General features: G+C 38.1%; 1 protein-coding gene across 2 annotated transcripts in view; it reads left to right on the plus strand.

Moving 5' to 3' along the window:
• PAPSS1 (3'-phosphoadenosine 5'-phosphosulfate synthase 1) overlaps window positions 1-13464 on the plus strand; it is a 98890-nt gene extending 85426 nt beyond the window's left edge. For both annotated transcript variants that reach the window (XM_055342534.1, XM_055342535.1), the window contains one exon: window positions 12745-13464. In XM_055342534.1, coding sequence (XP_055198509.1) covers window positions 12745-12883 — 139 coding nt within the window. In that variant the 3' untranslated portion in view covers window positions 12884-13464. The remainder of the gene's footprint in view (window positions 1-12744) is intronic.
• The last annotated feature ends 607 nt before the right edge of the window (window positions 13465-14071 follow it).

Raw genomic sequence — 14071 nt, forward strand, 5'->3', positions numbered from 1 at the left:
TAGATTAGTGGTAAGCTGAGACATACACAGTTCAGTAACTTGTATAAAGCCACAGAGCAGTAAATGGCAGCCCAGCAGTTGAAGCCAAGCAGTATAGCTCCAGAGCCTGTGCTGTTGACTACTAAGAGTGCAACTTCTGGGCACCTGGGTGGCTCAGTCAGTTGAGCATCTGCCTTTGGCTCAGGTCGTGATCTCAGAGTCCTGGGATGGAGCTCTGCTAAGTGGAGAGTCTGCTGCTCGCTCTCCCTCTGCCCCTGCCCCCGCAGCTCATTCTCTCTCAACACACACACACACACACACACACACACACACACACACACACAGTCTCTCTCTCTCTCTCTCTCTCTCTCAAATAAATAAATAAAATATTTTAAAATAAAAGTACTTCTTCAAAAATTTTAGGAGGAGCAAAAAATGAACAAACTTTTAGTACAGATTATTGGTAGTATGAACATGTATCTGTTGTATTGATTTTTATCTATCAATAATATCAATCTAAATTTAGAGTGGCAGTGTAAAGCTCTAGAATAGGAAGTTATGGGTTCTAGGCCTGTCCTTGCTTTGTGACTAGAGAGCCCTGTGCCTCTGGCCTTGTTTCTTTTCTAAAATGATGGCAGAGTTTGGCTCAGGTCATGATCCCAGAATTCTGGGATCGAGTTCTGCATTGGGCTCCCTGCTCAGTGGGGAGCTTGCTTCTCCCTCTCCCTCTCTCTTGTCAAATAAATAAAATCTTAAAATAATAATAATAATAATAATGGCAGTGGAAGACTTGATTCCATCCTAACTTAAAATCTGTAGTTCCTTCCATGATCCTGTAGCATCGTTATTTTTATATGTTAGCAGATACTTGTTTTGTTGATTGATGCTTTTTTTAGTACAATGTACATCTCCTTATTTAGTACATCTATTTCTTTTGTACAAGTCACAGTTCATGTTCAGCAAGTAAAACGGGTATTTTTTGTGTTTTCTTACCTCTACTGACACGTGCTAACTGAAAATCAGCCATGGTCTAATAACCTTTAATCTGAGAGCCTCATCCATTCTTCTTTGATACTTTACAGTTAATTCTGTGTTCAGGAATAATGCAGATTCTGACCCTGTGTCCTCATTTGGTGTGGCCCATTTTGTAATGGTGAGGACAAGAAAGAAAAAGAAACATTGTAAAGATCAAAATAATTTCTTGTTTCTAAAAGCGACATAAAGTTCTGTGTTATTTGATTTCTTTCTTTGTGATAAATGATAAGCTGGGTAAAGAAATACTATTTTTATATTGGCTTCCCATTTAATGATCTGAATAATTCTGGAGAAAAACAAATGCATAATTTTCGGCAATAGCAGGCTTTTCAGAGTGACGACCAATAGCTAAAATACAGGAAAATCTTACGAGTCAATGAACAGAAGAGGCTTATATAACTGATGCAGGCAACTCCTACCTATACTCTGTGGCCTAGGTGTGGAATTCAAGACAGGAGCTGTTCTAAACTTATTTTCTGAAGATCTGAAATGTGACTCAGATTCCAGTATACTTCTGAACTACACCAAGAGAAGAATTTGCAATAATCCAGACCATTTTTACTTTTATAAAAGACCAGTGTTTGCCAACACATAGAAATAGTTTTAAATCATGGCATGTTTTGTTTTGGCCTAAAAATATATATGTCTGTGTATGTTGTTTGTATGTTTAATATATATATATATGTATGCATGTGTACATATACTTACATGTGTACACACAGTGCAATTTCACTGTCTTACAAACAGTGCAGCTGTGAGAGGGGTGTGCTGAGAATTGCACATGGGCCTTTTCTTCCAAAGGGATACCTCGGGAGCTTTAACAAGAGAGTTTTAAGAAAAATAAAAGCAATTTGAGTAAACTTTGAACTAAATCACCACAAAAAGTAATTGAAACTAAAGATATAAATTAAATATTAAGGAAAGTAAAAAAAAAAAAAAAGGTTTCTAATACAGTCCTATCCTTTTGTGGTTAAGATTATGTAGGCCCACCCTCAGAGAATCTAATTTACGTATTACTGTGAGGACAGGCCTACACACCAGTAGTTCTTTGAAAGCTCCCCAGCCGAGAACCCTTGTTGGAGGGTAGCATAGCTTTCTACAAATTTATAAAACATGGAGTGTCAGAGATGGAATGCTGTGCTGGGCAACGTTTTACTTCTCATCCAGCATGCAGCTGTCTTGTTTAGTTGGTGTACAAGATGCTATGAACGTAATCTTGTTCTGAAAGTAATGATTAGTTACAGAGTAAGGAGAGAGAAATAGAATCATTCTGCTAGTGGCCAGATAGTTAAAACTTAGGTGAGTTTGCATGTTGGTGAATTAAGGAAACAAAACTAAATAGAGCTGAGCTTTTCTTTTACACTTCTCCTTGTTCTGATGTCTCATTACTGTGGTTTCTTTGCATGCATTATCAGGTGATTCAGTCACCCGCAGGACCCAGAACCCATCTGTATGTGGTTGACTGATGTGCTGGGAAGCACTTGATAACTTTCATGTTTTGTTAAATCTGTGTAGTATTGCTTTAAGTCTCTCTTTTAATCATTCAAAAAGCTAAATAATTACATCAGTTCTCATAAGATTTTCCAATGATGAATTCTATATTAGTTGCATGAGTGGCTCATTTTCTTGGAATTTTTTGAGTTACCAAATCTTAATAAATTGTAACTTGGGAAGCCTTAAAACTGCCTTAGTTTTCTAATTTTTTATATTTGTGTTCAAATATAATTAAGTTGATGGGAATATGTTGGAAAGTGATTAAAATTTTGTGGAAAGGCGATAGTCTTTGATGTAGTGAGAAAACACAGTTATTAATTATGCACATATGAGGTTGTCTTATGTTTGATTAATGGACGTTATTCAATGCCAGCTTTTATGTAATTAATGATTTTGTAGCTTTTGATTTAATTAAATATCAGTGTAAGACAAGGCTTAGGGAGAAAAAAACATGAAGATTTCAAGCAAGATATTGATAGGAATTATGATAAAAATCATCTGTTTTTACTTAGGAAGTTAAGTATGTTCATATTTGCTGTAATAGTGACCCAAGGAAATTTAGTTTTAGTACTACAAGATTAAAAACCCCATTCTTTCAGATATTACAAACAAACTTAGAATTCAGTTATTTGTAATGTCTCCTTTATGCAGTAAATCTTTGTATTTGGGTAGAAAAATGCAAAATTATGGTTCAGAATCCTGAAGTAGCAACTCAACAAAAAGCACACATGAGTAAGAGTTCCTTATGGCAGTGGGTGAATGAAGAGACAGGTAGATGAAAATGTTTGCGGTCTGGTTATTTCCACATTATCAGTAGAGTATTTTCATAGTTTCAATGCTGGAAGTAAATCTTAATTCATGTACCATTAGTGTCTTTAAAAAAAATACTCTAATGTAGGCATCTCTCAGCACTTTTTCATTTAGCCTTCCTTTCTTTTATATACTTTCCACAGGAAAGCTCATCTTTTCTAGTGGTTTCTGTGTGAAGACTCTTAAAGCTATACTTCAGCATTTCCAAGTTGCTAATTTTGTTAGCTTTCTAATGCAACAATAGTATGTATTATCTCACAGTTCTTTAGGTCAGAAATCTGGGTGGACTACATTGGATTCTCTGGCCAGGCTGGGCTCTTATCTTAAAGTTCTGGAAAGAATCCAGTTCCAAGATGACCCTTGTTGGCAGGATTCAGTTTCTTGCACTTGTGGGGCTGAAGTCCCATCTTCTTACTGGATGTTGGCTAAGGATTGCTCTCTGCTCCTAGAAGCCATTTTAGGTCCTTTCTTGTGGACACCTCCATCCCAGCAATAAATCCTCCTTCATGGTAAATCCGTCTCATACTTCACATCTCCCTGACTTTTCCTTCTGCTGTCAGCTGAGAAAAGTCTTTGTTTTTAAAGGGCCCCAGTAATTAGGTTGGACCCACTCAGATAATTTCGCTATTTTAGATCATTTGATTAGTAACTCATTGCACAAATCCCCTTTGCCATACAAATGACCTAGTGGTAGTAATGTTATTTGTCTTCATCCTTTCATAGACCCGTCTGTTCTAGAGCCGCGAGAAGCTTTTGTTTTCTAGGAATAAAATAAAAGTAAAAATTTTCTCTGATGGTTAATATTAGGAAAAATAGATAGGACATCCTAAGGAGATGTTGTGATGTTTTCTTTTCTTTTTAAGATGTTATTTATTTATTCATGAGAGACACAGAGAGGGAGAGAGACAGAGACATAGGCAGAGGGAGGAGCAGGCTCCATGCAGGGAGCCTGATGTGGGTCTCCATTCCGGGTCTCCAGGATCACGCCCTGGGCCAAAAGCAGGCGCTAAATCGCTGAGCCACTCAGGCTGCCCCGATGTTGTAATATTTTCATTATAAAATCCAATAGTACTCGTGTCCTGCAGTTAATCATCTTGTAACATCAGAAAGTGAGAAGTGGTGGGGACAAGAGAGAGGGCCATACATTGAAAGGTAACCAACAATGTAAGAGTCCCAATTAGAATTCTGCTGTGCTGGAAGACTAGATGAAGATTTATCTCTTTACTACCAGGAACATCAAAGTAGCCTTGAACCAAACAAGGCCGAAGATCTCTCTCCCCCAAAGCCCTGGCCAGTTTTAAGTACCCTTATGAGGTAAATGGACATAATCATAAAAGTACTAGAGAAAAAGTAGAGCAAATGGGACAGTTCTCAGGAAAATATTTCCCTTAGAGCTTAGGATAGAGTAATCTGGGTATTCCAGTACAGCAATACTCCAGCCTGGTGGAAGAAAAATAGGTCACAGTCATGTGCTCTTGCTCTTTAAAACCTTTGTTCGTAAAAAGTTGCTTCTTTCTGGGTGGATGGGATACCCTGATTTTTATGCATTTTTGGGTGAGTAATGAATAGGACGAGTTCCCTCAGTGGCCAGCCAATAAAGAAAATAACCTATATTTAAAAAAAATTATAAAAGCATTTAAAAGGAGAAAAAGATATTAGCAATTAAAAAAAAAACTCATGCCATCACCCATTTTTTTTCTGTTTTGATTTTATTATTTATATTCATTTAACGTAGTTGAATTTATAACATAGTAGAATTTTTTTTTGAAGATTTATTTATTTGAGATAGTGTGAGAGAACAAAAGCAGGAAGAGGGGCAGAGGGAGAGGGAGACACAGACTCCCTGCTGATCAGGGAGCCTGACACAGGGCTTGATCCCAGGACCCTGGGATCATGACCTAAGCTGAAGGCAGACACTTAACCGATGGAGCCACCCAGTCGCTCCAGACATAGTAGAATTTTTTATCCTGCTTTTAATTATTTACTTTTCATGAGCATCTTTCCACATTATTAGAAGCTATGTGTACACATTCCAATGGCTCCTTTTGTTCTGGTACCATTCTGTGCCACAAGTCCCAGTGGTTGTGTGGGCATCACAGATTGGAGCGAGGAAGGTATGCAGGCCCCTCCGTGCTACAGAACCTGACTGGCCCAGAGGCTTCCTCACAGCTCACTTGGGTCCTTGGGTATCACCGAGGGCAGGTAGCATCTGCTGATGGTAGCTAGTCCCATCTCTTCTACCCGTTGTCCAGCACACATGGAGTATAGTTTTTCTATATATGTACCTTCAAATGGTGCACTGCTGGGACCTGGCTATGCTCTCCCCTCGGACTATAGAGCTGTGCCATGTCATCACTGATCTTGCTTACTGCAGGGTTCCAGGAGGAAAGAGCTGCAGTGTTGTGTTTTGTGTCTTGACTGTTTTTTCTGCTTTTCTTTTTTCCTGTGACTTTGGGATCTTCTCACTTTTCTTATGTTTTCTGCCATTTTGGGGGTAGGATTGGGGTTTTCCTTATTATAACAATATCAAATCAGTTTCTTTCTCAATAACATGTCATTAAGGAGCGCTAGGTGGCATCTGCCTTTGGCTCAGTTCATGATCTCAGGGCCCTGGGATTGAATCCTCTGTTGGACTCCCTGCTCAGTGGGGAGCCTGCTTCTCCCTCTGCCTGCTGCTCCCCCTGCTTTCACTTGCTCGCTTTCTGTGTCAAATAAATAAATAAATAAAAATTAAAAAAAAAACAACAAACATGCCAATTAGGAGGCTTTCTTAACCTTGGCATTATTGACTTTTGGGGCCAGATAATTTGTTGGTTGGGTGGGGGGGTCTGGTGCATTCTAGAATATTTACCCTGAGGTGGGGGAGATGAGGTTGCAAAATCACTTCTGTTGAGAATCAGAGGTCTGTAACAATATTGGCATATTTGGGTACTTATATTCTTTTTAATTATTAATCATTAGTCACATGTTCAAATGTGTGTTTTTTTTTTAATTACTTCAGACTTCTTTTTACTTTCATAGTTGGAGCTGATCTAGATGTTCTGAGAGTAATAGAAGTCCTGGTTTCTAAATAAATGAGGATAGTCACATGTGTCTCAAAGAAATCCTGATGACAAACATAAAGGAAATTATTTACTGTGGTCATTATCTAGCCATGTCCTGGGTTTACCTAATTTTCTGGTTAACTCATGGATACGTAAGCTGTTTGGGTTCCTAATTTTGAAAAACCCTTTGAAAATTTATTATTTCTGTGTCTATAACTTTCTGAAACTAAGCAGGCTGTATATAGGAAGCAGGACCCAGAGACATCAGAATAAGTCTTGGCAGGAGGCTGAGAGGAAGTCTTTCAATAACCAGAGTTCAGCCATGGACCCCATGCCATCCAATTTTATTTTTGATGATGGGCATCCAAGAGCATCTGAGTTTAGCTTTCTGAAAATTGGGATCCACTCTTGAGTAACCAGAGACTTCTTTCAGAAGCAGGTGGAAATTGACATGCTCTTTCCTTGGTTTGCAAGCACAGAATCCCCATTTTGCCTGTTAAGATATTTTGGAATCCTTTTGAAACCTGTTCACTGGCACCCAGTTAAAAACCTCCATTCTTCTACACTGTGGTAGAGTATAGGTTTCATGACCCTATTTAGTAAAGAAGATTGAGTTGACTTCAGTACATTTTAGGACAATCCTGGGAATTCATTGACTGAATATCTGATAGGCGCTATTCTCTAGCTTTTACTTATAACATTGGAATGCTGGGAGGAAAACATGATGAATTAAGGATTTTGGCTAAGTAGGTTCCAGCTAAGTTTTTGTGTATTTCAGTTGGTCTTTGGTTTGAAACTTAAAAATTGTTAAATTTATGTTGTATGATGTTAGCCAGTGTTTTTTGTTCCTGGGAAAAAAGCCATAAATAACTATCTGGTTTTGGGATGTCTGGGTGACTCAGCGGTTAAGTGTCTACCTTCGGCTCAGGGCGTGATCCTGGAGTCTCAGAATCGAGTCCCACATTGGGCTCTCTGCATGGAGCCTGCTTCTCCCTCTGCCTGTGTCTCTGCCTCTCTCATGAATAAGTAAACAAAATCTTAAAAAAAAAAATCTGGTTTTGAAGAGATGACTTTTGACCTCACACATAAGAATTAAGTGTTTTGAGCTACACGGTATCATATATGAGCTTCTTTTAAGTTGGATGAAAAGTTATTTAGACCAAAAATAGTTCATTAGATTGACTTATAAGTTACCACTATTATTTTTAGTTCTATCAGAGAAGAAATTCCTCTTTGCTCCTCTGATTGCTTATCGTCTAGTTAACATTTTTTAAAAAGCCAATCTAATTGAGTGTGAACCTTCAAAAGATGCACTTGATGGGCCATCTGCTGACCCCAGCTCTTGTCCATTTGTATAACTCGTGCTGGTGGCTCTGATGGCCACATATGTGGACTAAGAGACAGCAGATGGTTGTAAAGATTTAAAATCTTCAACAAGTGGCCAAGAGTCATTGTACTTTGGAGTTTGTCAAGATGCTGGCCACATGTAGTTATTATATCCCACGTGGGACAAGACGCTGGTCCATTCCACAGGGTCCCACATAGCTTGCTAGATGCTTTTTCTCCTCCCTGCCATTCTAACCCCTTTAAGAGCTGTGGATTATGAGAACCTAAGACCAAGTGGTTTTGAGAAGGAAGAAATATCAAACATATTTGTGTTTTCTTTTTTCAGGTGCCATGGGAGATTGGTTAACTAGTGTAATTAGATGGCTTATAAGAATTGCTTTGTAGTAAAAGCCTCTTGGTCATTTACTTAGTGGCCTTTTCTGCTTCTGGCAGATTCTTGATTATTCACAGGTAAAGTTGGGAGCTAATTTTAGATTATTCTCCAACTGCCTGAGTTTTTACTAGATTTAATTATTTTTGTAAGATATCTAATTTAAGACGAACTGTGAAAAATATGATTTGATGATGGATAATGTGACTCTTGTGCCAAGTCCTTGCACCTGACTTCGGATAAAAAGTAAAACCCTTATGTGACAGAACAAGTATGAGGCAGAGGAAATAAATGTGTTTTCTGTATCCAGGGTGGAGTGGAACTACCACCATGTGGGAATAGAAACTCCCATTTCATGTGATGAAGAAATGTTTGTGGCATGCAGGGCAGATGGAGTGTGAAATAGCATCAGGAAAAGAGGTACCCAGGGACCTTGGTTTTAAAATGCAATTTCAGAAGGAATGCAAGCAAACTTCTGGGTTCCAGATCGTTTGGCATTGTGGGGAAAAGAAAGAGCTATAATTGGTCTGGCTTTTTCCCCTTCATCAAATAGTCAGGACAGAGTCATCTTGCAAGCTATGCTCTCACTTCTTTTTCATTGCCATCAAGAACAGGCACTTGATGCATGGGACACAAGGTTTCCTTTGTTGAAATCAAACTTTAAAGTTTACGTGGCCATAAAGCTCTAGGGTTATAATTTTCCTTAGTGAAGCTTATTTAGGGAGTCAATCAGTGAACCTCCTGAGCTAAACTCACTGATTTTACATCAGGTTGGAGCGAGGATGTTTAGATACAGTCAGATGGCTATCTGGACCCTTCTATCCTCTTGGTTTCCCCTCTGACCTGGGCTTTGCTAAGCCCTGCCTCCAGGGGTAACCTGGCTGGTCTGGAGTCAGCAGTGTTGATGCTGTTATTAATCCATTCCTGCACAGCTTCTTGTTACCCTTTAAGGCAGTCTTCACATCTTTATTGAGAAGGTTGAGACCCTCCTGCATTAACTACCGTGTCTTCTAACTCCAGATCATCACTCTTTCTTCTTTCCTTCGATCATTTTTCTCAGCTTCTGTGTGGCTTTAACACTTGAGAATTTCTCTTCTTCTATAACCTCCATGTCATCTTGGTTTTCTTCCTACTCCTTTGACAAATGCTTTTCCTTTTGCTGAGTCGTCTTTCTTTGGAGAGTTTACCCATTTTCTCCAACTCTGCTTTCATTTTAGTGTTGATAAATTTACAAATTGGTTCTAACCCAACCTTACTGAATGTTTTGACATCTCCTTTTACAGTCTTGCTTCTTTTCTAAACCCATCTCACATGCAGTCAATTTATTTGTCTTTCTTTAGATCGTCATTTGTATAAGAGAAAGATATTGGCTTACTTTCCGTGTCAGCTGTGGTAACCAGCCATCTGCATGGGCCCGTATGTTTTAGAAGATCTGACTTGTCTTGCATATTGAAGAGATGATAGAAGTGAGAGATAGCCTTTAGATTGAAGCTCTCTGAATCCGTCTTTTAAGCAGTATCTGTTAACCTTTCATTTTTATTGATCATCAGTGAAAATTTACGTAGACATTTAAAAGGTATTTTACCTAAGCAGATGAGAGCTGTTGAAATGTCGAGGTGAATGCATATGTATATCGTCCCATCTTTTTCAAAGTTGAGGGAATAAGAAAAGCCTGCAGGGTAAATAACTAGGGGAAGGTGTTGTGTACCTAAATTAGTGTTGGGCAGCCCGGGTGGCTCAGCAGTTTAGCGCCGCCTTCAGCCCAGGGTCTGATCCTGGAGACCTGGGATCGAGTCCTACGTTGGGTTCCCTGTATGGAACCTGCTTCCTCCTCTGCCTGTGTCTCTGCCTGCCCCCCCCCCCCCCCGTGTGTGCCTCTCATGAATAAGTAAATAAAATATTTAAAAAAAAATAAAGTAGTGCCTTTCTGCTTAATGATAAGAGATGATTTTCTTGTGAAATGAGTCACACTGTTTTGTATTGATATCCTACAAGTGTGGTATTCCAGAATAAAACTTAAGTTTGGGGGATTGGGGGATTCACTAAAATCTGGGTATCCCACTGGGGAGTTGGAAAGGCCAGAAATGGGGCCAGCAGTGAATTGAAGAGGTAGTGATCTGAGGAACTAACAAATTTGGTGATGCATAGTGCCTGGCCTCATGAAAGAAGTACACACAGAGCCTCTTCGTTGCAAGCTTTAGAAGTCAAGTGAGCAGTGGGGTCATTGAACACACAGACGAAAGCAGAAAGAGAGACGAGAAACCAGTACACAATTTGGATCGGGAGTACTTGGTCTTTCTTAGCCTGGAGCCCACAGTCTGAGAGCTCATAGATAGATTTAAGTGGACCAATTAGGAAGGTGGTATGTGCATTGCCCTGCGTAAAGTGGAGTTGAGCAAGATCAGAGAGAAGGCAGATCAGAAAATGATTATGGAAGAGATCATTATGAAGGTCATGTAGAAATCTCTAGTGGGAGTAATCTAGATTTAGGTAAAAGGGAACATAAAAGTAGCTCAGATTAACTCCAGCAATCAGAGACCCTGTAGTCCCCTTTTTTTGTCAGAAGATGAAGAGTAGTGACTCATTTAAGACTATACATGGTTCTATATTGAACCAGTAGAATTTTTCTATACATACACCATTTCATTCTTTTCTGTTTCACTGAATATTTATTGAGTTCCTAATCTGAAAGCTAATAAGTACCCAATCACTAGTTAGTAAACATTTTTGTGTCTCTAGCACCATTCATATACTTTTTACTGTTCGAACACTCTTTACTGTTAAGTAATGCCTGCTCTGTAAATATAAATTAAAAGCCATTATAACTACTGTGAGACTAGAATAGGAAGCATAATGCTCTTGCAGCACCTTATGTATCTGCTTTCCTCAGGGGCAGTATTCTAAGTGATTGAGGTTTCAGGTAAATTTAAGGTTAATTTTTAGGAAATTATTTAAAATCACTTTGGGTAGACATTTTTTAAAACAAGCTCTTACTCATAAAAATTATTACTGATATTTGTATTTTTATTTGATTTTGATATTGATAAAAATCATTGTAGAAAACTACAGAAAACATGAGCAAAATTAAAAGCACTTTTCATAATACTGTATGGAAATGACCACTATTAATATTTGGGTATATTTCTTTATAGCTGCATCTCCACATGCTCTATATTTTAACAAAATTGCATTTGTATTGCATATAAAGTTTTGTGTCCTGATTATTTTACTCAGGGCTGTACCATAATTTATTTAGAACCTTCAGTTCACTTACAATATTTTACATCCTGGGACGCCTGGGTGGCTCAGTGGTTGAGTGTCTGCCTTTGGCTTAGGGCATGATCCCAGAGTCCTAGGATCGAGTCCTGCATCGGGCTCTCTGCATGGAGCCTGCTTCTCCTCTCTCTTCCTGTGTTTCTGCCTCTCTCTGTGTGTCTCTCATGAATAAATAAATAAAATCTTTAAAAACAACAACATTTTACATCCTAAACAACTTTCAGATAGCTTTCTTTATGTGTAACATTTGTGTGCATCTGATTATTTCCTAAATGTAGATTCCTGGAAGTGTGATTCTTAGTTAAAAAACATACTTGGCATCCTTCTAGAAGCATGTGGCAGTTTATGATTTATGATCCCCAGGCTAACTCCACAAATAATGAAGTGAAAAGGAAACCTACAGCTCCTAACAAGGAGTAAAAACAGCGTGTGATCTAAGTGATGCAGAGCTTTTGATGGATCCTGGTTTGCTATGTAGATTGGCTCTTCTTGTTTGAGGGAAGAGGATGAAATTACTAGTAGACAGTATGTGGCATAGCGTAGGTGCTCAGAGCTTAATGGTTTTAAGGACCTCTGTGTGTTTTTGAATATGAGAAGAGGAGAAAAACTATTTTTATGGTATCTTACCAGTGGGATGGTATCAATTATTGATACTTGTTTTTGCTATGAAAATAAATGATAGTTTTTCTCTTAATGTTCCATAATGCATTTAACCTTACAGATTCAAATTTTCTAAGTTTTCATTCTGTGCTAGGTAAATTGGATTTAATACTTTTTTGGGTTTTTTAAGCATCTCTAGTTCTAAATTAGTAGTTAGCATGGGCTACGGAGGAGGAAGTGAGGAGAGATGGGTATGGCTGTTTTTCAGCCATAGTTTTGGAACTGTTGATGCATCTCGACTGTGGTGGATACATCAACCTACATATGTGATAAAATTGAATAGAACTAAATACATAGAGAATTGAGTACAGGTAGAACTGGGGAAATCTGATTCAGATTGGTAGATTGTGTCCATGCTGATAACCTGATTGTGATATTATGCTATAGTTTTACAAGATACTATCATTGGGGAAACTGGGTAAAAAGTACATGACCTCTCACTGTATTATTTCTTACAATTGTATGTGAATATATAATGATCTAATAAACATTTCAATTAAAAATTCATTTCCTAGTTCTAAAAATGTGTCATTTTTGATAGCATGGTGTTTTTTATTCAATGACAAATTTGAAATCAGATTGATCATTCATTTATAAGTATTATGTTTTACCCAGATTTTTTTTCCCATTAAGCTTATCTACCACGAATAGGAAAACAACTGCTTTTTAAAATTTCACTATCATTAAGATTCTAAAAATGGGAAAACATTTTCTTTTTTTCTCTTTCAGCCATGAAGACTTTGAATTTATTTCAGGAACACGAATGCGAAAACTTGCCCGAGAAGGCCAGAAACCTCCAGAAGGTTTCATGGCTCCCAAAGCCTGGACCGTGCTGATGGAATACTACAAATCCTTGGAGAAAGCTTAAGCTATTGACCCAGTCACTCCACCTTTGACACTTCACTGAGTAACAAGAGGGGACCACATAGTTACTGTTGGCATTTCTTTGTGGTGGTGTCTGTCTGGACACACTTCCTAAAAACAGACCACTTTTCCTTAACTAGCATTGGTTTTGGTCTGCCTTATGAGTTTTGTTTTGAACTAGTGTAACACAAGGCTGGTTTTAATGTATCTTTTCCACTTATTATAGTTAATATTCCTACAGTACAATTTTAAAATCTTGTCTTTTTATATTATATTTATGCTTCTGTCTTATGATTTTTTCAAGCTGTTATATTAGTTGTAACCAATAGTATACACATTGAATCTCATTTTTCATCCCTTGGAAAAAAAAACCTACTAGACAATAAACTTGGCTAGACTTTGTTTTGGGAATTTTACAAGACATCTGTAGCAATTAGATTTTCTTTTTCTACATTGAAAATATAAACTGCTTTCTTCCTTCCAATAAGCTATTGATCTCTTAGCTGTTATAATCTATTCTTATGATCTGTATAAGCCCTGAATGAACTTTCTTTATTCAATAACATTAAACTTTTTGGCTTCTTATTTCTGTGATGTTTTGTTTATATATAACCTTTCCTTTTTGTGAAACATATCTGATGGAGGAGGGTAAGTACAGGCATCTTTCATTACTGGAATCTAATAATTAGTTCCTACGCTGTGTTTCTTAGTGAATTTTTAAGTAGGAAGATGATAATGTATTCTCTGTCTATCCAAAATCTCAACCAGTTTCTCCAAATATCTCTTGTATTATTGAACACCTAAGGTGGTGGTACCAGTAACAGAGATCTGATAGAGGGAGTGGGGGATAACAATTAGTCCATTTGGGGAGGGGGAAGTGTATCAAGTTTATTTTTGTAGAATACCCTCAAGTAGATTATTCAAGTGGAGATGTTTATTTAGGAGCTAGATATACAGTTTTGGTTGGGACACCAGCATTTTTTTTTTTTTAAGTGGGCTCCATGCTTGGTGTGGAGCGCAATGCAAAGCTTGAACACATGACCCTAAGATCAGGACCTGGGCTGGGATAAAAGATTTATCATTCATGCATTCATTCATGAGAGACAGACACACAGAAAGGCAGAGACACAGGCAGAGGGAGAAGCAGGCTCTCCACAGGGAGCCTGATGCGGGACTTGATCCTGGATCCCAG

Source organism: Nyctereutes procyonoides, unplaced genomic scaffold (assembly GCF_905146905.1).
Source record: "Nyctereutes procyonoides isolate TBG_1078 unplaced genomic scaffold, NYPRO_anot_genome, whole genome shotgun sequence".
NCBI lineage: Eukaryota > Metazoa > Chordata > Mammalia > Carnivora > Canidae > Nyctereutes > Nyctereutes procyonoides.